The sequence below is a fragment of the Anabrus simplex genome, chromosome 3 (assembly GCF_040414725.1).
Source record: "Anabrus simplex isolate iqAnaSimp1 chromosome 3, ASM4041472v1, whole genome shotgun sequence".
In the NCBI taxonomy this organism is placed as follows: domain Eukaryota; kingdom Metazoa; phylum Arthropoda; class Insecta; order Orthoptera; family Tettigoniidae; genus Anabrus; species Anabrus simplex.
The window spans coordinates 345,913,359-345,938,656 of record NC_090267.1 but is presented as its reverse complement, the minus strand read 5'-3'; the positions used below and the strand labels follow the sequence as shown (position 1 = coordinate 345,938,656).

General features: G+C 38.6%; 1 protein-coding gene across 1 annotated transcript in view; it reads right to left on the bottom strand.

Moving 5' to 3' along the window:
- LOC136866805 (kinesin-like protein KIF20A) overlaps nucleotides 1-25,298 on the bottom strand; it is a 430,278-nt gene that overhangs the window by 378,981 nt on the left and 25,999 nt on the right. Inside the window, exon 2 of the mRNA XM_068226714.1 lies at nucleotides 11,287-11,488. Coding sequence (XP_068082815.1) covers nucleotides 11,287-11,478 — 192 coding nt within the window. The 5' untranslated portion in view covers nucleotides 11,479-11,488. The remainder of the gene's footprint in view (nucleotides 1-11,286; nucleotides 11,489-25,298) is intronic.

Sequence of the window (25,298 nt, the reverse complement as noted above, 5' to 3'; positions counted from 1 at the left end):
TGTCTCTTTTCTTTTGTTCCTTCATTTGGTTTTTAGCACATTCTTAGCTTGTATTATGTAGATTACTTCAACCCCCCTTATTTCACAGAAGCTGGCTCAAACAAGTCAAAATATGTTTGAATTTTATTGCTCCATCAAATGATGGAATTACGTTTTGTATTGATTTAGGATACATTTAAATTTTCCTTTGTAAAGTGAAATCTTTCTATAAATAATTGTACAGAAAAAAACTGGGCTTCTTCGATTTTTGAAACATCTGTAACCTTTGCACGTTCCACTACTTCAACATTGAGAGGGAATTTGTTAATAATATAATCACACGCTGTGCAGAAGATGATGCTTGTTTAAAGGAGCCTAACATCTAGGTCATCGATCCCTGATGGTACGAAATGAGACGAAATGGATTGACAAATTAAAAATCCAAAATCCTCCACTGAATCGAATTCAAAATGCGAGGACGAAGAATGAATGGATGGATATGAATTTTAAATAGTCAGTGGATCCGACCCGTAATGTCTCGCATTCACAGAAACCGACATGAAACAATAGTATTACTGACCAAGGGACTGCGTCTATAGCTTAATACTGAATTCATGATGCTTTTAGTCTAAAGGGGTCCAAAATCCAAGTCATCGGCCCCTCATATTGGTACTTATCGCTAGGAAAGTAGAACCATGGTATTTGTCATGTTGTAGTACTAATCAAAAGGAGACTCTCATTCCACACAGTATGGTACTACTCACAGGTAATGAAATTCGCACATGGAATACAGACCTATGGTGTTTCGCACATTGCGGCACTATTTAGAGGCAACACAAACCTATGGTGTTCATCACATACGTGTACTACCCACAGGCACCCACACTATCCCGCGGTGTTCCTCACATAGTGGGTACTAATCATAATCAAGCCAGAACCATGGTGTCCCTCCTGAAGTGGTACTAATCACAAATACTGTAGAAGCCGGCAACGCACTCTGTTGCTACTAATCACAAACCTATTTGGTACCTAACATAGTGGTACTACGCGCAAATAAAAGTGGCCCATGGCGTGCCCTGCGTGGTGGTACTAATTACAAATAGTATCAAGGTTCTAATTTGATCATCCCTTGGTCGCCCCTTACGACGGGCAGGAGATACCGTGGGTGGATTCTTCATCTGTGTCACCCACCCACAGGGGGTCTGTGCAGAAGAAACCCCCTGGCAGATGAAAAGAATGCTGATTTATCTCTATCATTAAGTTTCTTCACACAAAGTTCATTGTCCCAACTCCAATGACTAGCTCATCATTGTGTGTCTGATTCTCAATAGAATGGTATGCAACTTTAATAAAAGGGAACTTTTGATCACTTTTTGTTTAACAAATCTGGAAAGCAGCTGCTCTAACAGGTTCGTCATTAGTTCTAGTAGTTTATGAATGTGAGGGGAAGCACTCTTGAACTGTAGAATTGAAATTCTCAAATGAAGGAATGACAGCTTACAGGAAGGCACAGTATGCCTGATCACAGAACCATAAAAAATAAAAATAAATTCTTCATGATTTTGAATAACGTTCTTATTCTTTAGCACAGGAGTGTCCGATTTTGAGACACATTCAAATCTTTTGGGAGAGACCAATTCTGACTACACAGTAGCTTTCCTCTTTTCAGTCTTTGGAACTACCAGGCTCAGCTTTTGGGATTGTAAATGATGTTAAGCTAGTAGCTGATGCACACTGAGCATTAACAAGCAACTCATCTTTAAAGAAACCTTCCTAACGATTGCCATTGTGTGCAAACATGTTTCAGTAGGGGAGCCTCACCCAGTACTGGCTGCTACATGTTTTTCCGAAACACCGCCAGATGGCAGATGTTCACTGTGTCTGCTACTTAGATACAATGACAAAGGGATGCCCTTCAGAATCCCTCGAGCCTGTGTTCAGTCGCTTGAGAGCTGTTGTGATGAGAAGTTGTCATTGTGTTTTCAGTCTATACTTGCTAAACTTTCTGTCTTTGTGTATCAATCTCTGGTGAGTTGATCTCCATTTATTCATATTTATTTTATTTGTAGTTAGATAAAGTATAGATAGTAATCGTAACAGCATTATTGAGAGATTTGTGATTAAATTAAAAATATATATATGTTGGCGTGTATACTGCCCAGTACTGGCCATGTGTCATTTCCCCAGTCATCATCACCATCATCCGATTCTATCATTACATGACGTGGCCTCTTTAAGTCGTGAACTCAGGTAAGTCTTTAGTAGAACTCTCCAAGTAGAACGGTCTCTAGCGGTTCTCTGCCAGGTAGTACAAGCTATTCTCTTGATATCCTTGTTCCATCTTGGACTCCATTCTAACACTAGCTTCGGCCATAAAATTAATTTATCACAATTACAATATCGGATTTTCTTGCTTTCCAGAAGTATTTTATTGATAATGGAAGGCAAATCTAAAGGGAAATGGTTACCGGAAAACATGAAAGAGGCAATTCAGATGGTTATGGATGGAAAATTAAGCATCAATGCAGTATTATTTTTCAAGAAACACATTGGGAGGTAGAGTAATTAAAACGGTGACTCCACAGATGGGAAGATTTAAAAGGACATTTTCGAAAGAATTAGAGGGTCAGCTTGTGGAGTACCTGAAACACTTGGACAGCAGATTAATGCCGATGAACAAAGAAGAGTTCCTACAATTTTCTTTCGTGTGCGGAATGATCAGAACCCACAGGAACCCCAAACATGAATGCTGGATTTGGTTTTGCACGTGGGAAAATTAAAAAAGGTGGGATACTATTCCCTAAAGCATTCACAGCATTACATACAATCACTAATTGCCCTCTTTCACCCGATGTAACTAGGCCTACTTGCTTTGATTTCTTAGAAGCAACCACCTTTGTACACTTATGGACTGCAGTAACTCCCGTTTCATCCATATCCTTTCTGCTCCAAAATGTTCACATATGAGCACTGTTCGCAAATTTTCATGAAACAAACCTACATTATGTAGAACTTGACAAACTTGTAGCCACGAGGGGTTCTTAATGATAATTCTGAATTTCGTTCCATAAAGCCAAAAGTAATCTGCCCTTTTCTCGTTATCCCACTGCTTAGGATAGGTTTTTCCATTTTTATTCTGCCAAGTCATAGGCTAATCGTCTGGCCAAATCACGGGTAAGTCCATGGTTCATGCATGACATAACCAGTAAGTAATTTGCAAGTTCTGCTTCCTCAGTTTTATTAAAAACTTGCCTAACTGTATAGTCCGGGGTAAAATTAGAGCTTCCTCCCTGCTGAATCTTTCTAACATATCTCCTTAATGTATTACTATTAATGCCAGTTTCTTTTGCAATTGTATGTAAGGCACCACCAGCAAAAACTTTCTGCACTGCCTCCTTCATAATTTCTGCAGGAATGGACTCCCTGAGTTTGGCACCCTCCTTTCTTGTGTAGTGTTGTGGCATCTGGAATCCAAAAATTATAATCCAGTTATTAGTTTATGGATGTGACAGAAGGGTCATGTATCCCCATAGTGAGTTTATACACTTGATCTAACAGTTCATTGTATCTATTATAAATCAGAAATGTGGCTTTGTGTAAAAAGAAGGCCAGATAGGTTACTAATAACAAGAAATAATACAAAGTTTCTTACCTCCAAGTACAAAAGTGTAGACAGACAACAATTCAACAATTTAAAATTTACTTATAACAGAATAAAACACATTTCATTCTTTCCTCCAGTAATCCCAACAAACAACTCAATCTCATTCTTCAGAAATTGGAGGGAAAATCAAAGACAAACAGTGGTCCCAACACCAAGCATCCTAAATATCTCTACTCTGAGATAAACGCTTTGGGTCAAGTATCCCTAGTTCCCCCTACTTCTAAAGGTATAAATTTTAATTCCCTGGAGAACATTTCGTAGGGGAAAAGTAATTTACAGAACTTCAGTGACAAAAATAATGTGTAAAAAAAAGTTGTGAAAATTGTCTTAAAGTGATAATTGTAATATTTTATGTGTGCTGTATTATGTTTTTCTTGTTCCTTTACCTACATAACAGGTATAAGTTGACATTACACACAGTTATCTACGTATTAACTTACCTTTACAGCATCTATAAGTTTAATAAGGAATTAAGAAAAAAGGCGTATGTACATTTTCATGTTTTCCCCCAGAAAATTTAGATTGGAATATATGAATATGAATTTATTTCACATCTACATAGATATATGATATGCAGAATAAATATATATAACACATTTACAATTTACTGCATTTGTACAATGAGCAATTGGCATAAATGTGCAGCCAGTTATTGTTTCTATCTTATACTGTAAAATTAACAAAATTGACATAAGCCCTTTTGCTTCTCAGGTACAGAACTGTTTCTATAGTACTGAAGAATACATGAGGTAGTGCTGGTAATAATGCTATTATTAACTTGTAAACCTTAACATCTTGTAAATAGCTTTAAAGAGTGTTGATGTCTCACTGGTTATGTACTTACTGTTAAATACCTACTTTATAGATTTCTATTTTGTCTCCTCTAAATATTGACTGTTGGTAATTGTGATATAAACTTCTCACTGGTTATGTTCTTGCTGCTAACACCTACTTCATACGCATTTATTTTGTTTTTTGTCAACATTAATAATTAATATAATTATTACTATTAATTAATATGTGCTGTCCTAATGTAAAGATATTTGTTTATTTACAAAGCGTTTGTCATTGTGCATAGATTGTTAATTTTAAGGAATCACTATACAATTCCTATACTGTTGACATATTTCATAACATGAAGGCCTAATTGTGCAGTCTATGGGTGGCGTGCACCATCTTAGAGCTAATTACTCCGGAAGTAGCGTCTACTAAAGAAGTCCATACTACAGAAGTAAACTACTACGGTAGTTATTTACTCTGTAAGTAACGTCGGAGAGTTGAAGTACAATTTACTCTTTTAGTTACTACTATAGAAGTAGCGTTCGTTACTTGCAGAGTAGTGATGTATTCGTGTCTCTTCTTTAAAGAAATCTAAATGGATAAGGTCATGTGCAATAGGAAACGGAGGAAAAAGTAAGCGAAAAAGAATAAATGCTTGTTAATAGAGATAATGACGATCTATGCAAAGGATAAAGGGTGTAAGAAACACAACACAAAGATGCTGGATAAGAAAAGAAATTCATGGAAAGTCGTGAGAGAAGAATTCAATGCTTCGAGTGACGGAAAACGCAGTGAAAAATTCTGTGGGAAAAATTAAAACTGATGGTGGTTTCTTCATACAGATCACCTACATCCACAGTAAAGTTTTCCAATTTTCACACCAGGCAAACGCTGGGCCTGTACCTTAAGGCGACAGCTGCTTCCGACTCCCTAGGCCTTTCCTACCTTATCATTGCCATAAGACCTATCTGTGCCGGTGCGACATTAAGCAAATTGAAAAAAAAAAAAAAGATAAATATCTCTTCTGATTTCTGAAAAGTTCACCGTTGTCACAGAGAGGGCAAAAAATGGGAATATGCGTACAGTCACAGTCAATTGCACCCACGCTGTGTGGAAACCTGCCAACGTGAAGAATATTATTTTATTTTCCAAACAATCATCATCATTTGCAGGCGTACCTTCCTCTTAGCCTCACTAGTGCTTTAACCACGCGATGAAAGATACGGCCAGCGGTTGTTCGGTAAGCGTTAATTTGATCACCAGCAACTGTAATGAATTGTTCAAGTACGAAACACTCGTAGGGCACACAGCAACTGTAATTTCCGATACAACAAAATTAAGACAAGAATTCAGCTGTAAGTGATCTCCAAGTAGATTTAGAAGAGAAGTAAAGGATACCTTCCCAAGACCAAAAACGTTCCTGAAACTCTCCGTGTGCACATTATACGCCTCTCAACTTTCAAGCACTGTAGGCCTATGCACTATTACATTTCCCGTCGTTTTCTGCGTCGAGATCATCAATATAACCCAAGTAATCCATAAACACATTTGAAAAGTCTTTCCTCTCATATACGGAACGATATATCAATAGTCAACAAGTCTAAACTAAGCTTACTCCATGCACGACGTGAGAGTAAATTCTAACCTACATTTACTTCTTTAGTAATATACTACAAGATGGTGCTCTTCAACATTTTACTCTTGTAGTAATTTAGTCCAGGGGTATCTGAAAGGACAAAAAAAAAAAACTTTGGAAGTAATTTACTCTCATATCGAAGTCGCAGAATGCTAACTTCAAGAGTACTTTACTACGGAAGTAGAACTTGCTCTTAGTTTGTGCACGCCACCCTATGGGAGCTAAATGAATATATTCTCGAAGTCCTAACACTTATCTCTCACTCTTTGATAAATTTCTTCAAGAAGGGGTACATCCAGCTACTGCAACAGGTGATGGAGGAGTTTAGCCAGGTCCCCAACATACTTATCAGTCATCTGAATTCTGAATGATAAATCGAGCAGAAGGAAGTGTTTGTGTCATAACAATACTCTTTCTGTTTCTCACGAGTTCAGACAACAAAGTGACTAACTTTGCTAATTATTAGAGAGGATCCCTCAGTGGATAGCTGATTTGTAACTAATGATCTCTTTTGTTTTGATGCTGAAGGTGACACTACTGGATGTGTGTCTGAATTTTTATCTTCATAGCTAGATGTGGCAGTAGGCCTATCAACATTTTTTTCTTGATAATCTTTCATGTTGCTGCATTTCTGAATATGAAACTTACTTCTAGCAACAAATCTAAACTGCAAGATTTGCATATAGCTTTCATACAATAGATGAAAACTTGGGAAATGTGGTAGAACAGCATCTTTTCTTGAAGTATAACAAATATTTCATATTTTTAAATTAATGTTATTTCCATATAAACATTACATGTACTTCATCTAATTACGTTTAGCTTCACTTTTCCCTTCAAAAAAAGCAGTTAAGTTTCAATTCTTAATCAATACTAGTGCACTGTAGTCAACCGCAGGAACAACCATGGCAACATTCATTTAACACATTGGAGACACCGCTCATAGAAATTATGGGCGCGCTAATTCATTGCTGCTGACGGAGCTCGGAAAATCTACGGGCACGATTTCACTGTAGCTAAAAAATTGTAGTTGCCGTTTCAGCGAGCTGTGACTTCACTAGGATACTGTTGAATGCTTCTATAAGAATGAACTATATCAGATGCCAGAATATCTTTCAAGGCATTGATAACATAGCCACGTTCCTACATAATCTAAGGCTGCGTCATCGTTGACTCTCAGCTGTGAAATAGGCGGGAAAGTACGTACGGTACATGCGGACAGGAAGAGTGTGTGTTCGAGAGGCAGGCTTGTTTGTGTAATTCTTGTGAATATTTAGAATGTCTAATTCAATTTCGACAACAAATCCATAATGGATGTCCTTATGGAAGACATGATTTCTGAAAATGAGGATGAGGATAACAATTACACACTAAGTAAACATTATGATTCTGGCACTTCAGGCTAGTAAATGTAGAAAATGAGCTAATTTTAAATTGATATTGGTTAAGACATAACATAAGAGTGAACAAATTCATATTAATACCAAATTGGAATAATAGATATAAGGAGTGATCACAGCTCAGGATATAAAGCAATGACAATATTGTTTGTATAATTATTTACATGTTATCGCCTAACTCGTGTGGGAATGTTTTTCATGATAATAAAATTGAATGGCCAGCAAATGAAAGTTGAGGTTGTGTAGTTAAATTCCAAGTGGTGAGTGTAGTAAATATGTTTTGCCCTGGTTGATGACTACAAGGCATTAAGTAAAAGCATGCGAAACGTTTCACTTACAACAGTTTGCTACATCCTGAACACCAAAACAAAGGTTGATTACCAACTTAATTAATAATGCTAAATTACTAAATAATAACCCCTTAACTGGGTTTGAAAGGTGTCAACAGCTGTCGCACAAGTATTGGGGTTGACACTTTTATGTGTTCTTGTAATTCTAAATGTGTTCTTACGTTGGGTTAGCTGCCTATAGGTGTCTGGCTATTCTTAATCACTTCTGCCATCTACCATCGTAATTTAAAACTAATTCCATCCATATGAGATGTCATTATTGCTGTCCTATTCATTTTTATCTGATCTCACGCCAGTCGGGAAGTTCGCGCCTTAGGCAGCAGTCCGACACCTGTCCCGTGCGGTCCGCGCCAAATTCTTCACAAAGAATTCATTTGTTTATATGTACATTGAAATTACAAAATTTGCAAGTTGTTGTTGTTACAGAGGTGGCAACTATACAGGTTGTCCGTAATTATTACGGATTTCATTTCACGATTGCGGCGTTATAGTTACAGGGAAAATAATTACGGAAAAGCGACATTACCATAAGAAAAAAACATTTTCTACGGGAAAAAAAGACAGAAGGAAAGATGTTTAATCTTTTCCAACATTTCTGATCAACCATCCTCCTTTCAATGCTTGCGAGTTGGCGACGCTACTTATTCGATACTCGCATCCTTTTGCTACCCATAAGCGTTGTGAAATTCGTTGTGTGGATGAAGGAGCTACTCTTCTCCAGTACACGTCTTTAATGCTGTATCTATAGAATTGGGGACCACATTAAGCACATGTACACAGGAGTCGTTTATTGTTCAGAAGACAAATGTAATCATAGGGGGAAGGATGTTTCAAGAATACCTATATGTCTTTTCACGAGAGTTTAATCCTGATATAAACATGGTATGTCCACACATCCGCCGAAGAAAATGTGATTCGCTGAGCATGTAGTAGGAACCTCCACCTCATCAACGTCTCGTGTTCGGATGTACAGGGTTGCGCATCGCATTCGATAACAGAGCGAAGATCTGAACTTCAGAATAAATTACTGAACCTGGATACTATTCACTTAGTTTATTGAACACATTCACAATGCTCCGCCTATGGTCACTTCTGAGCGGTTTTCCTCTTTTGTGCTTCACTACATGCAATGGTCCTACCTCTTGCTCCATTTCTCTTGCTATGAATACTGACACTGACTGCTCCTGCAAGATGCAACACCTTATCTCTACAATGTACAGCTTGGAACTTTCCCTCACTATGAGAAGACTTCCTGTATTACACCACACCTTGTGCCTTCATTTCTTGTTATTTAATCACTATTTTATATTTAAAAAACATGTATATACTGGTATATATGACAACCATTTGATGACGTACGCTTCCAAACTCTCTTAAGTGTAATACACTAAAATAAAATTAATGCCACGTATTTATTTATTTTTTTTTGCTAGGGGCTTTACGTCGCACCGACACAGATAGGTCTTATGGCGACGATGGGATAGGAAAGGCCTAGGAGGTGGAAAGAAGCGGCCGTGGCCTTAAGGTACAGCCCCAGCATTTGCCTGGTGTGAAAATGGGAAACCACGGAAAACCATTTTCAGGGCTGCCGATAGTGGGATTCGAACCTACTATCTCCCGGATGCAAGCTCACAGCTGCGCGCCTCTACGCGCACGGCCAACTCGCCCGATAATGCCACGTATTACTTTCCTTCGAGCTCGCATACAGTTGAGTGAGTGCGACGGTTGCTTCTCCGATCAACTATGCCTGTGTCCACTGCAAAGGCATCGTGCTCCGCCTATTTGTTTACATTAGGATTAAACTCTCGTGAAAAGACATATACATTGAAGAGCATCTGCTGGATGCGAAACAAGTGTTCTATCACTGAATTAACAGGTAGTGTGCAAATGTTATTGTATAATATGATATACTTGAGAATAAATCGTTGTCGGGAAGGGAAAAGGGGGTATCATTATCATGAAGGGAAAACATGCGTTGGACTTGACTCGAAACTTTTCTGAGGGGTGGGGGGTGATTACTGATAGCCCATTTCAAAGTTTGGCACCCCTGATGTTACGATACAGTTGTTCTGCGAACTCCATTGTCCATGTTCTGATAACTTTTTGTAAATTGCTCTGTGTATGGTGGTAAACTGTTCCGTGTGACGTGAACATGGCTTGGTTAGGAAAGACGTTAAATTATATTGGTGACGAAATAGTGGAATATTTATTACAAGATACTGACACTGACGCGTCCACTGATGGGCAATGTGACACAGAAAATGACGATCCTGAACGAGAAGAAATGGTGGAAAGTGACACGGTATAGACTGACATTCCAAGTAAGCCTAGGTCTAGATTTCCTTTCTTTGGAGATGCAGGCATACACATAGTACTGGAATGTGATCCGCTAAACATTTTTGAATTCTTTTTTACTGACGAACTGTGTACTCTTAATTGCTGATCAATTTATATGCCACACAATCAACTGAAAACTCAAGCTGCGAAAATGAACAGAAATCGTGACAAAAAGTGGGAACCTACTAATAGCTCAGAAATAAAATTCACTTTTGTATGAACACACTATGTATATATGTATATATTTACGTGTTTACAAGAAAAGCGGTAATAATATAATGCTATTGAATTTCTACTATATAACTAATAATTTAAAAAAATCAAGTAAAACATATTTTTCTGTTGAGTATTTACATCTGCCGCACGCTACTGTACCCATTCCAAAAGTGCACGTTGTGCTGAATATTTACCCACTGGATGGTTGACGTTGTGAAGCTATTCCCTAGTTTCGGGGTTAATCCGGCAACGCCATAGTTTTTAATAAAAAAAATTATTGTTCTCAGCATTCATATATTAGAGAATATTTAAGTCATTTTTCTAAAAATTGGATGGTTGGTTTCTAAATGAGAGCCTGGTACCATACGGTACGGCTCGTCACTTGACATAGTTTTTGGATGGAATATAAAAATTGTTACCTCATTAGAATATCATGGAATTGAATCATGGAATTTCATTACACTACGAATTTTTACTATTAGCTCTATAGATATGCGATTTTAATTTTGCAGTCAAAGTTTTTCTTCAAAATACTATAAAACACATTATAAATGTATAAAATCTGCAAAATGCTAAATGTACAAATCAAAATGCAATTTTTAAAATTTCTAAATGCTAAAAATCACCACCCCTACCAATCACCATAAAGGAGGAATAATAAATATGGATAGTTTCCAAGTTTTATACATTAGGTTTACCAAGCACTACTGGAGAAATGATAAGCATTGTGTTCTCACTGGTCCACGTATGACCCTAGGTCTCCAAGACAGTCACACAATGAAAAATGTATAACAAGTGGAAAAAAGTGCAAGAGGTAAATTTGACTGGATAAGATACTCAACAAGAAAATCAAGGATGTCCACAAGAAAATAACACCCTAACAATGATGCACAGATTCTTAAGAATTCCATTCCCCATACAAACCTGCTTCAATGCATGATGGTTGTTCTTTAGTCTCAAGTAGATATTAAGCTTCTCCTTTTTCGGTGAGACATCTCCAAATGAACCCATTTTTATGGGACCTCCTAAGGCTCTCATATTGTTAGGAGGAGACTGTGGTTCCAAGTAAGACAATTTAAAACCATTATATACTCCAGCATCCACTTCAGCTGCCATTGTAATAAATCTGAAAGAATAAGAGAAATAGTTTAATGTAAGGGATTTAGAATTTCAAATACTAAAAAAGAGAAACAACATATGCATTCCTGTGGAATGAGGGAATATATGTTTAAAAAGCTCTAAATAAGAAATCTTGATATGGAGATTCATACAAGGAAACCAAAGAGAATTTTACTATTATGTTTTAAAGGTATCTTAAGACTACCATGAAATCTATTGGAAAGCCTTTCAGAAGAGTAACAGACAATGTGATGGCAATGGTAAGAAGCCTAATATTAAGGTCATCAGTTCAAAGGAAAAAGTTGAGTATTTCATGATAATCAGCAAGTTTGTGTGACATTCTAAAGCAGGTGTGCAGAAACCCCGGCACAGGGTTGCCGCAGCGACTGCGTTTTTGCTACTGGCGCCTACTTTTCAGCCCTAAGATATCAGTTTGGTGTTTGTTCATACTTTCTTTCCTCTCCCACCCATCAACCTGCAACAAAAGCCCCACTAAATATGATGTCACTGAACAAGCATTAAACCACACATTGATCTTCTCGAAAATAACAAAGAATATACATAATTTTCTTTCCACGAGACTATAGATGTATACCGAAGAGAGAGCGAACACATCGATTGTAGACAGTCTATGTGAGTGACCCTCATTTGTTATGGCAACAGAGCTTTTGGTGGAAGAAGTACCAATTAAACTTTTTACAGTCACATGCAGTGGAAAATATAGTGAATCTGAGGTACTACGTTACATTGTAGTGGTTCTGAGCGTGTTATTTGTTGTTGCTGTATGTACTATTATTCAAGTTCTAATAGGCCTAAAAATCTTATAAATCTTGTGTCTGTGCACGCATTTAATACTGTTCAAGCATGAAATGCAATAAGAAACCCAAGCGTGATGAGCAATCGAAGCAGGCTAATTTCCAAATATATTTGGGAGAAAAAATGGAGAAAATAGGATTGTTTATAGTCACATGTGGAAAATATAGTGAATCTGAGGTACTACGTTACATTGTAGTGGTACATTGTAGGCCTACAACCAGGGCAAAGAAAACTTGTAAAAAAAAAAAGAGAGAGGCATAAGGAACTGCCTTAGCTAGCAATCAATGATACTACAGGCATAGCTGAATGTACACTGACTGACGGAGCAAATGCAACACCAAGAAGGAGTGGTTCGAAAGGGATGAAAGTTGGGGAAAAAACAGAGACGGCACGGACGAATAATTGATGTTTATTTCAAACCGATATGCAAGTTACACAATGCGCGCGGCATCGACTCAGTAGGATGTAGGACCACCGCGAGCTGCGATGCACGCAGAAACACGTCGAGGTACAGAGTCAATAAGAGTGCGGATGGTGTCCTGAGGGATGGTTCTCCATTCTCTGTCAACCATTTGCCACAGTTGGTCGTCCGTACGAGGCTGGGGCAGAGTTTGCAAACGGCGTCCAATGAGACCCCACACGTGTTCGATTGGTGAGAGATCCGGAGAGTACGGTGGCCACGGAAGCATCTGTACACCTCGTAGAGCCTGTTGGGAGATGCGAGCAGTGTGTGGGCGGGCATTATCCTGCTGAAACAGAGCATTGGGCAGCCCCTGAAGGTACGGGAGTGCCACCGGCCGCAGCACATGCTGCACGTAGCGGTGGGCATTTAACGTGCCTTGAATACGCACTAGAGGTGACGTGGAATCATACGCAATAGCGCCCCAAACCATGATGCCGCGTTGTCTAGCGGTAGGGCGCTCCACAGTTACTGCCGGATTTGACCTTTCTCCACGCCGACGCCACACTCGTCTGCGGTGACTATCACTGACAGAACAGAAGCGTGACTCATCGGAGAACACGACGTTCCGCCATTCCCTCATCCAAGTCGCTCTAGCCCGGCACCATGCCAGGCGTGCACGTCTATGCTGTGGAGTCAATGGTAGTCTTCTGAGCGGACGCCGGGAGTGCAGGCCTCCTTCAACCAATCGACGGGAAATTGTTCTGGGCGATATTGGAACAGCCAGGGTGTCTTGCACATGCTGAAAAATGGCGGTTGACGTGGCGTGCGGGGCTGCCACCGCTTGGCGGCGGATGCGCCGATCCTCGCGTGCTGACCTCACTCGGGCTGCGCCTGGACCCCTCGCACGTGCCACATGTCCCTGCGCCAACCATCTTCGCCACAGGCGCTGCACCGTGGACACATCCCTATGGGTATCGGCTGCGATTTGACGAAGCGGCCAACCTGCCCTTCTCAGCCCGATCACCATACCCCCCCGTAAAGTCGTCTGTCTGCTGGAAATGCCTCCGTTGACGGCGGCCTGGCATTCTTAGCTATACACGTGTCCTGTGGCACACGACAACACGTTCTACAATGACTGTCGGCTGAGAAATCATGGTACGAAGTGGGCCATTCGCCAACGCCGTGTCCCATTTATCGTTCGCTACGTGCGCAGCACAGCGGAGCATTTCACATCATGAGCATACCTCAGTGACGTCAGTCTACCCTGCAATTGGCATAAAGTTCTGACCACTCCTTTTTGGTGTTGCATTTGCTCTGTCAGTGTATATTGGGTGTTTTGTTTCCATAATTCTTCAGATAAGTCTTCGAACTGTCATTTACAATAATTCATTCACAGTACTTGCCTGCTGTTAGTGGATCTTCCCTCCTGTAAGTATCAAAGGGTTAAGTGCTATTCAAACCTTCAAGCCACGCCGAAATTTTATGCCAAATAACGTTTAACCACAAACTGAACCAATTGCATGTATATTATATTTGATGTATCTTTTAAGTGTAAAGGAATTTTAAATATTTTATTAAATATCTGAATTCCTCGAATAGTAAGTTTTCCCCTGTAGTTTATTCAAAAAAGTACATTAATTATGCGAGAAAATACGGTAATTGGATTTACAAACTTGAAAAAATTAAGAAACAATTTTTGCAAATCAGAAACTGTGTGGTAATTTGTAATACAATAATCTTTCCAGAAACAACCCTCCTGGCCATGTGTGTAAAGAAAATGGACTCTAATGTGTTTGGCAATTTGAAGAAGCTTTTCAGTATTGCAGATCTGTAGGGTTATAATACATATAAAATGAGTGGTATGAGTTTACAGTTGTTCTTGGAGGAGGAAAACAATTGTTCAGACTGTTGGAGCTGGCAAGCAGCGACAGATTTCCTATTCTGCAACAGCTACTGTTTATTGCGTGTGTATTCTTTGTATTCTCAAAGTCTCTACAGCATCGTGTGAGCAAGGATTTAGTCAGATAAACCCTATACAAGACAGATTCAGACCGCCATTAGGAAAAAAATGTGTAATTTGATAGCGTCACAAACAGCCGAACTCATGGGGAGGAGGAAGTGGCAAGGGCAACAGTATGGATGACTAACAGGTATGGCCTTGTAATATCAACATGGCTTAGCTGTGTTGATAATGAGAGAAAAACGGAGTTCGCATATATCCGCAAACAGGCCTTCTTTAATGGTTTTTGTCTCAAAGTCATTAATAAAATAATCATGAAGTACAGATCTAAAAAACAGATAAATCTGGTAGAACAATCGGAGAAAGCAAATATTTGGATTATTGTATGTAAACTTGATATATTACTAGCTGATGTACCCGTGCTTCACTACGGAATTCTCAGAAAGACTGTCTTTGTGGTTTTCCCAACTGAACCAGCGTGTTACGTGCCAGTAGTATCAAAAAAATTTATGAACCAGAGGAATGACACGCTAAAATTTCTTCCTGCCAATATTCAGGAAAGCTGTTATACTCTGTATGAAGCAGTAATCCCATCTAAGATGAATGGCAGCATAAGAGTGGTGGTGGTGAATTTTTGTTTTAAGAGGACGTACGTGGTAATCATCCTCTCTGAATATATTAGTGGAAAATAAATTGAAAATAAAAACAAAATTATTTATTCAACAAAGGAATTTGAAAACGCAGTACAAAATAAAACAAAAATAATTTAATTAGGCCAAAAACTTACTAACGAATCAAAGGGGAACGTGCGTTCCCTGAGTAACAGTACACTTGTAATTTATATACCCTTGATTTGTCCACTGCCGCACATAAAGCGGATGAAGAGATCAGCAGTAGTCGCGTCGTCCGCTGGTATTGCAAGTTGTCCACTTCATGACCGTACCGATGAGTATAATCAACAAGTATAATTAAAGAAAAAGCTAACCGATACTTTATTTTTTGCGTTGGGCAAAATTAAATATACATTATCACTCACAGAACATGTTTCGACCACTTAGTGGTCATCATCAGCTGTATAAGGAAAACTTAGATGAAAAATATTGGACAATAAGCACAAGTGTTAATCTTTAGGTTATGGAAAAAATATTTGCTGTGTCGATTGTTTGATTGGTATCTTCTGTTATAAAATGGCGGTCATCTGGTTAGGGCAGCTTGTCTCACGTTATCACATCTTGTGCTCTGCCAAGGAGTTGTACCAAAGGCCACATATTCCAGAGGGCGCCCGGTATCTGGAGGGGGTCGCTAAAACTACTTCCTAGTAGCCATGCATCACCTCGCCAAGACCCGAAACTTGTGATTGGGGGACGATAAAACCTCCATACTAACCTACTTTACCCGAGGCACAGAGGGTGGCTAGACAGGAGCAGGAATGAAATTTAAGAAGGTGAGAATAGAAGGGTAGAAATAGTGATGAAGAATAAAGAGCACAGACACCTCTCAGGCAACTCGGGGACACCTTGTTAGTCTACACCGAGGCCAATCCAGCATGGGTAACCCGGAGCTGGCACAGCCCTCGGTATCAAAAGGCACACAAGCCCCCACACTGACGTCAAGGTCATGGTGTCCCTAGAGGGCGTGGCAGCATAAGACAAAAAGCACATCACAACAAACAATGGTCAATGTAATGTTATAGTTGATCAATTTTATGAGCTTTCTACATTGCAGGCCTTCACATACTAGTTTTCTTCGGACTCTCTGATATTAGGCTATTTAAGAAAATTATATATAGTGTAGACTGCAGTTCCTTATTCCCCGAATTTACATACCAATTCTCATTAAACCATTTTCTCGTGACTCGGCGCTGATATGGACTTGGCAACAAAAATACAAATTCATGATTATCTCTGTTATAGCCGGGATGGTAAAAATGTATAAAACATAAATATACCTTAGCTATGTAGTATTTATCGATAGGACCACTAATAACAAATATTTGAGAATTCCATTTCAGGCCTTCCCCTAAACTACCATTTCACTCAGCGTGAATAAAATTATTTACGGCCTAGATTGAAGCAACTAATTCCCCGACTTTACATACCGATTTTTATTCAATTCTCATCAGCTGTTTTCTCGTCATGCGTGTACATATGCACAGAAATTACGGAAAATTTAAAAGTGCATTTCTTTGTTACTATGGACATCACCGATACAGAAATACCATTATTTTTTAATTCTGAGCAATGTACAGACAAAAATCTTATTTTATATATATAGATTTGCTTTCTACAATCGATTGTTCTACCAAATTTATCTGTTGTTTAGATCTGCAGTTAGTGATTTCATTAACGACAGTTAAACAAGGCCTGTTTGCGGATGTATGAAAGATCCTTTTTTCTCTCATTTTCGGTTAATGGAACTTCGAAGGCTCAGTTAATGAAACTGTAAAACGTGAATTTATTCTGTGTTATCGGGATGCAAAGAATTGTTTTTAATCATGGTTGATGTGAAGGTGGGTTTCCTATGTATTCCGAAATAGAAATGGTTTCCTTTCCGAGTTGTATTGATATCTAGAAAGTTGAGGGAACCATTATCTTCTCTTCTTTCCACTGTAAACACTTCCCCTCAACATGATCACACCTTCCCTTCCGAGATACCAGTGAATACTTTGCCTGGTATACTAATCAACGAGATACCTCGATAGTTTTCAAAATCAATCGTGTTCCCTTGCTTATAGATAGATGCAATTACTGCTTTTGCCCAATTTGAAGGTACCTTACCAACACTCCATGCTAATTTTACTACTCTATGAAGACATTTCATCTCAGCCTTCCCACTATACTTCACCATTTCAGGTCTAATTTCATCTATTCCTGCTGCCTTATGACAATGGAGCTTATTTACCATCCTTTCCACTTCTCAAGCGTAATTTCACCTACATCCTTTTCCTCCCCCCCATGAGCTTGGTTGTTCGCGACACCACCATGAATACTTCCTTTTACGTTGAGAAGATTTTAAAAATATTCCCTCCACCCGTCCAGTGATTCCCTGGGATATATTATGAGTTCACCTGAATTACCCAAAAGACTGTTCATTTCCTTTTTCCCTCCCTAAGATTCTTTATTACTGTCCAGAAAGGATTCCCTGCTACTTGACCTAGCCTTTCCAGGTTATTACCAAATTTTTCTCAAACTTCTTTTTTGGATTCAACAACAATTTATTTTGCTCTGTTTCTTTCATCTATTCACAATTCCCTGTCTGCATCAGCCCTTACTTGGAGCCATTTTTGATAAGCCTTTTTAAGTTTACAAGCTGCTCTCACTTCATCATTCCACCAAGATGTTTGCTTTTTTCCCATCTTTACATAGAGTTGTTCCTAGGTATTACCTTGCTGTTGCTACTACAGCATCCCTGTATGCCACCCATTCACTTTCTATATCCTGAACCTGCTTACTGTCCACTGTTTGGAACTTCTCACTTATTATATCCATGTACTTCTGTCTAACTTCCTTGTCCTGGAGATTTTCTACCCGTATTCATTCGCAGACAGACTTCACTTTCTCTATCCTAGGCCTAGAGATACTTTCACTACAGATCAGATAGGGGTCTGTTTCATCGAGAAATACCAAAAAAAACCGTACGTTCCTAACAGATTTCCTGAATTCGAAGTTGGTTAAGACATAGTCTATTATAAATCTGGTACCCCTACCCTCCCATGTGTAGCGGTGAATAGCTTGAAGAATGTATTCGTAACTGTTAAACCCATACTTGCACCAGAGTCCCACAGACACCTCCCATTCCTATTAGCTTCCCCCTATTTATCAATCATCCTTTTGTATCCTTCAGTTCTATTTCCAACTCTCGCACTGAAATTGCCCATTAGCACTATCCTATCCTTGCCGTTGACCCTGACTACAATGTCACTCAATGCTTCATAAAACTTGTCAATTTCATCCTCATCTGCACCCTCACATGGCGAATACACAGACAATAGGGAACATGCATGATCCAGGGTTTTAATTAAAAATATGCTAATCTGATTCAAAATTTCATGCAGAATTCAAAAATGTGATCAGAATGTACAAATAATAACTCCAAACATGATAAAAATATAAATCAATGCACGAAACTGTCACGTGACGCAAGTACGCGATCTCATTGTTCTGATGTCATCGTACAGGTTGACTGAATTAGCAGACGAAATAATACACAGTGTGCTGTGAGAAGCAGGATACACTTCGCGTATTTCTACTTTATGTTAGTGTCTGGTATAGTTAAATTCGAGGTCTATACATTGGATAATAATCTGAGTGGTATATTTTAGACTTAAAATGAATCCTGCGCAGACAATGAGGCAGAAAACGTATAAATGGTGTAGAGTTCCGATGTGCAATAGCAAATCGCATACCATCCCAAACAAATTGTTTATAAATGTTCCAAAGACGCTAAAACTAGGGAGAAATGGATTTTGGCGAGCCGGAGAAATGCTGGTGATATATCGGAGAAGTCTACAGTTTATTTGTTTGAAGATTTTAACGTAAGATGAATTTGTTTGAATTTTCAATCACTTTTCCATGTCAGCTGTTCTAGCAGTAAAACTTTAAATTTTAACGTATGATGCTTCATTTAAATGCTTCATTTACATCTTGAAATATGAAAGTAATAAACAGTGCATTAATTAATGCTGATTATTGAAGTATTCTTCAAACCTAACCTATGTTTTGGGCGATCCATGTCAAGATAATAAATCAAAGGCGTTATGAACCATTTTGACAGCTCTAATTTTACCATTTTATCTTGACATGCGACAGTTATTTATGTCTTTATTGAAGAGCTTAATTTGTAAAGAAATTTAGGCTATATCTAAATACTCTATAATATAACAAAAAATAGGCGTGTACATCATGAAAGGAAACAACGTGAATTTAACAAATGTATAACTCTACACAAAAACCAATGCTTGTCTGTTGGGGTCTTATAAGTTAACAATGCTCAATTATAATAATTATCATAATATTAATGAAATAAATAACATAATTGCACACAGGTGAAAATAGTGATGTTTGTGTTTAAAATATTATCAAACTTTGCCTAAGTTTTAGGTTATACAAGCCAAGTCAATAAACCAAAGGGTAAAAATACCAGGTGAGTTGGCCATGCGGTTAGGAGCGTGCAGCTGTGAGCTCGCATCCGGGAGGTAGTGGGTTTCGAACCCCACTGCCGGCAGCACTGAAGATGGTTTTCCGTGGTTTCCCATTTTCACACCAGGCAAATGCTGAGGCTGTACCTAAGGCCAAGGCCGCTTCGTTCCCATTCCTAGGCCTTTCCTGTCCTATCGTCGCCATAAGACCTATATGTGTTGTGTGACGTAAAGCAAATAGCAAAGAAAGAATTGTAAAAGTCACAGCACCCAAAGACATTCCTGTATTAAACGACTAAAATGTCACCAGGACACTTTTCTTGCCTGATATACTCAGCTTGTTAAAAGCCAAATGTAATTAATGTCAATGGCTTTACGCCACGCTAACTACTTCTACGATTTTCGGAGACGCCGATGTGCAGGAATTTAGTCCTGCAGTAGTTCTTTTATGTACCAGTAAATCCACCAATACGAGGCTGACGTATTTGAGCACCTTCAACTACCACCGGACTGAACCAGGATCGAACCTGCCAAGTTGGGGTCAGAAGGCCAGCACCTCAACCGTCTGAACAACTCAGCCCGACTTGTGAAAACTAGATGAAGTCATATTTATCTTTATCATGTTTAACTTTTTCCCTCCACAAAGACATTTAATGTTTCTCTTTCATGGGCCCCGGAAGTGGGTAGGCCAGCTGTCCCAACCATAAATATTTTTTTTTTTTAGGAATGATAGATTATAGCCCTATAGTACTATGTTCTTTCTTTCTTTCTTAATCAGTTTATCCTTCAGGGTTGGTTTTCTCTCGGACTCAGCAAGGGATTTCACCTCTACCGCTTCAAGGGCAGTGTCCTGGAACATGAGACTTTGGGTCTGGTGATGTAACTGGTGAGGAGGGCCATTACCTCGCCAAGGCGGCCTCACCTGCTATGCTCAACAGGGGCCTTGTTGGAGGATGGGAGGATCGGAAGGGATAGACAAGGAAGAGGGAAGGAAACGGCCGTGGCCTTGGGTGCCTGGAGAAGAAGTGGGAAAATACGAAAAACCACTTTGAGGATGGCTGAGGTGGGATTCGAAACCCCCTCTACTCAGTTGACCTCCCGAGGCTGAGCAGACCCTGTTCCAGCCCTCGTATTATTTGTTTTCAACTTTCATGGCAGAGCCGGAAATCAAAACCGGGCCTCCGGGAGTGGCAGCTAATCACATTAACCACTACACCACAGAGGCGGACTAGTACTACAATGCTACCTATATGTTTATGTTAGTGCTGAAATCCGATTTCTTACTTTACTAATGCTGAAAGCCCGAAAATGTAATGTTATTCTTTAATATGGGAATCAGTCTAGAAGGAAATGTTGAAAGTGATGGGATATCTATCCAGGTTCGTTGTTATCCTAATACTATGGGTTACAGTACATTGCATGTATGTAAAAGACGCCACTTACAAACTTGCTTCTTATACACGAATTTCTGCGGCCACAAAAGTCATTATTTTTCAAGAATGATGACATCTGCACATGGTAGATTGTCTAACTGTGCTGTTTTGAACCTTTCTTCTGTCATTTCGAAGTTATTTGCAATCATGAATAATAAACAATCGGCTTTTAGCAACGGCTGACGCACAACGGCTGGTAGAGCTGCATGCGGTACTGGATCGTGACTTCACAGCGCGCCGCTTACGTCAGAGGCCGCTTCACTCGCCATGCGGAAAGGCACTATTAAATTTTTTTTAATGGTAGAAAACAAGGCAACTTACCACAATGTAATACGTTTACGTACTATTTCATTGGTGTACTTTCAAAAAAATATCTTTGAAAATTATGCATGTTCCCTATTCTCATCCTAATTCCTCCAACTGCCAAATCTACCCACATCATTCGCTCGTTTACATGCCTAACAGAAACTATGTTGCATGCAACAGTATTCCTGATGAACAGCCCTACCCCAGACTCTGCCCTTCACTTTTTAACACCCATCAGTACACTTTATAATCTCGTATCTCTTCCTCATTCCCCTTACCCGAATAACACTTATTCCTAGCACATCCAGATGCATCCTCTTTGCTGACCCAGCCAGTTCTACTTTCTTCCATAAGCCCCATTAATATTGATAACTCCTCATCGAATTCCATTTTGTTCGCCAAGTTGTTTCTAAGGAGTCCCTCTGTTGCAGTGTCCTCCACCTTGCAACTATGCAACCCGCTCTCGCTTCGAAGCTTCTGGAATGTGCGTGTGTGTCCAGCTAGCATGCTGACTCATGACTTGTGATGTCAGCCAGCCAGTATAAATTGGAGCTCCGATTTCGCCGCAGTAGGCAGTCAGCTGTGTCCAGCGATCAGTTCTACGCCGTAAGTCAGACACGGAGGTAACCCTCTTGAAAATGTGGACTGAGTAGGGACTGAACTCTGATCAAGAGGTCTCACCTCTGGACTAACTACCGCCTCAAGATTCCAGCCTTCCTTATAACTTAGCCTATGCCATTATAGCATTCTGCTCGAAAGAACTTTGCATTACGTTCAGGCCAGACTTCCAGACATCAGATAGCCATCATCTATCAGATTTTCACATGATAGTGACTCTGTATCATCAGTATACATCTAATTGTACATATAGGACCAAAGTTGTATAAATGTAAATACATCTTGTTCAAACAGCAAAATCACGGTATTATTTAGTGTGCGCTCCACAATAAGAAGGAAGCCTCAAGTTAATTAACTTTGTGTATTGTATGAAAGACTGCAAGAAAATAAACTTTTAAGTTGTGTTATTTATTTATTTATCTTCTTGAAAGTACACAGGCAGTAAGCCCAATACAGTACCTTCTTAACACAACAGTACTTATAATGGATACATATAAGTAAAGATAAATACATAATAATAATGCTGAAGATAATAAAGACAAGGAAGAAGAATGAATGGAAAACACATACACAGAGAAAATGACAATCCAGAGTACAACAATGATTATTTCTACACTATAAAAATACAGGAATTGAAACAAGGATATAATAAAGTAGTAAGTGACTATATTAATAAATAAGTTAAAGAGCACCTATTATATAGAAAAGGAGTCTGAATGTATTAAAAACACAGGCCTTTAAATGTGAATTAATGACAGTGTGTGATTCTGAAAATAAATCTATTCCTGCAGCAAATGTATTGTAAAATTGTAGCATTTTAATAAATGGCGAGTTCAAGTGATGAGATGTTCTTGATCTTGGAACGTGAAATACTGTGCTCATGCGAGCTCCAGCTCGTGGAACATGAAAGGAGATAAAATTGAGCAGTCCTAAGGAATTAAAATTAGAGAAATAATTATTCTTCTGTTGCGCAACGACGTGAGGTTAAAGTTACTTCTTAAATACCGTGTAGATGTATCAAAAGGGCAAAATGTCTTATTTGTTTTATAATACAGATACCGCAAAAACTTGTTTTGAACAACCTCAATAGTATGTATTTGTTCGTTAGAACACGGGTCCCAAATTACAGATGCATATTCTAATTTACTCCTAACAAGGCTAGTAAATAACTGAATAACAATCGATGATTGAGTAAATAATTTAGAACTCCTTATTATAAACCCGAGCATACGGTTGGCCTCGTTCGTTATTTTTGTAATATGGGCGTTGAATGATAATTTTTCATCAAATACTACTCCCAAGTCTCTTACTGCCGAAACTGTTTCTAGTTTGGTATCTTTTATATAGTATGATGCAATCGTACCTTTCTTTTTCCTGGTAAAAGTTACTGATTTACATTTCTTTACATTAAGAGACATATGATTCATATCGCACCATTGTACAACACGATCAATGTCCTGCTGTAGCTCATCCTTCTTGTGATGTATAACTTTAAATAGTTTTACATTGTCAGCAAACAGCAAACAACTGGCATGACGAAGATTATTCGGCAAGTCGTTAATCAAAATTAAAAATAGAAGGGGACCCAAATTAGATCCTTGAGGAATACCGGAGTAACTAATGAAGTTGTCTGAGATTTCACCTTTAAAAGACACAAACTGACGTCGATCTTTCAGGTAAGTACATAACATTCGAAGTAGTGGTTTCGAGAACCCAAACTGGAGCGTTTTTTGGACAAGAATTTTATGACCTACCTTGTCGAATGCTTTTTCGAAGTCTGTATAGACAACATCCGTTCTTCCGTTGTTATCCAATACATCATACAGTGTCTGAGTAAATCCTCCAAGATTTGTAATAACAGATCTATTAGGCAAAAATCCATGCTGAAATTCTGAAATACCTGCCTTAATGTGATTATAGATCTTAAAATATAGTATGTTCGTATACTTTTGCAAAGGCGTCAATAATGGAAACAGGGCGGTAGTTAGATATATTTTCATGAACACCTGCCTTCGGAACAGGTGCAATTTTTTATATTTTCCACCTTTCAGGGAAGCAAGACTTTTTTAATGAAAGGTTGAAAATGAAGGTTAGCTGTGGAACCTGTATTTCAGCACATCCTTTAATTATATAAGGTGGGATGTTATCTGGACTGCTTGCCTTTTTAGGTTTTAGTTTTCCATTAATGACTCTTTTTACCTCCTCTTCTGATATAGAAGTAATATTGAGCACATCCATAGTTGGTAATACAGGAATCTCATCCAAGTCCATGTTATCGATATTATAATTAAAGTCCGGGATGGTAGACATCGATGAGAAATATTGCACAAATCCTTGCGCAATATTTCCAGTTTCATACCTGTTGTTATAGAAATAGGCATTATCACCTATTCACGTTTCTCTTTTACTACTAGTAAACGTCCAGAAATTATTAATATTGTGTTTTATTCCATTTTCTAAGTTGTGAATATATATTTTATATGCATTGTTTATTTTAGATTTTAGTTCACTTCTAAGCTGCCTAAATCGATTGTCATAATATTTTGAAAACTTTCTCTTCCTAGCACATTTCTTTTTTCGCTTTAGAGTTTGGATAATATGTGTAAACCATACGGGATATTTGGATTTTTGAATGAGATTCCTCTTGGGAATGCATACATCAAAACATTTGTCGAGTGAGGTGTAAAAGAAATCGACTGCAAGGTCAACGTTCTCAAAGGAATACAACGGGTTCCAGTCAAAGTCACGCACTTCACAGTAAAGTTTCATAAAATCTGCATATGTTCTTAAAAAGTGGAAGTTTCCTGGTTTGTAACGATAATAAAGAGAGTGCGGGATGATGCAAATCTTCTGGTACCAGTACGAATTCTTCATGTTTTATATTAATTGGTATGTTGGCCAAAACCAAGTCTAGTGCTCTAGAGTTAAAATTGAGAACATTGTTATATGATTTCAATCCTAAATAAGACATGAAATTTGCTAGACTACGACTGGCCATTGATCCTTCAGTAAAATTATAATTTACATCATTAATTTCAGCTAAATTAAACTCACCCATAATAATGCAATCGGACATAAGGTGATCAATGTTTTCGACATAGTTAATGTAATCCTGATATACAGAGTAGCCGGAAGGGGGAGTTA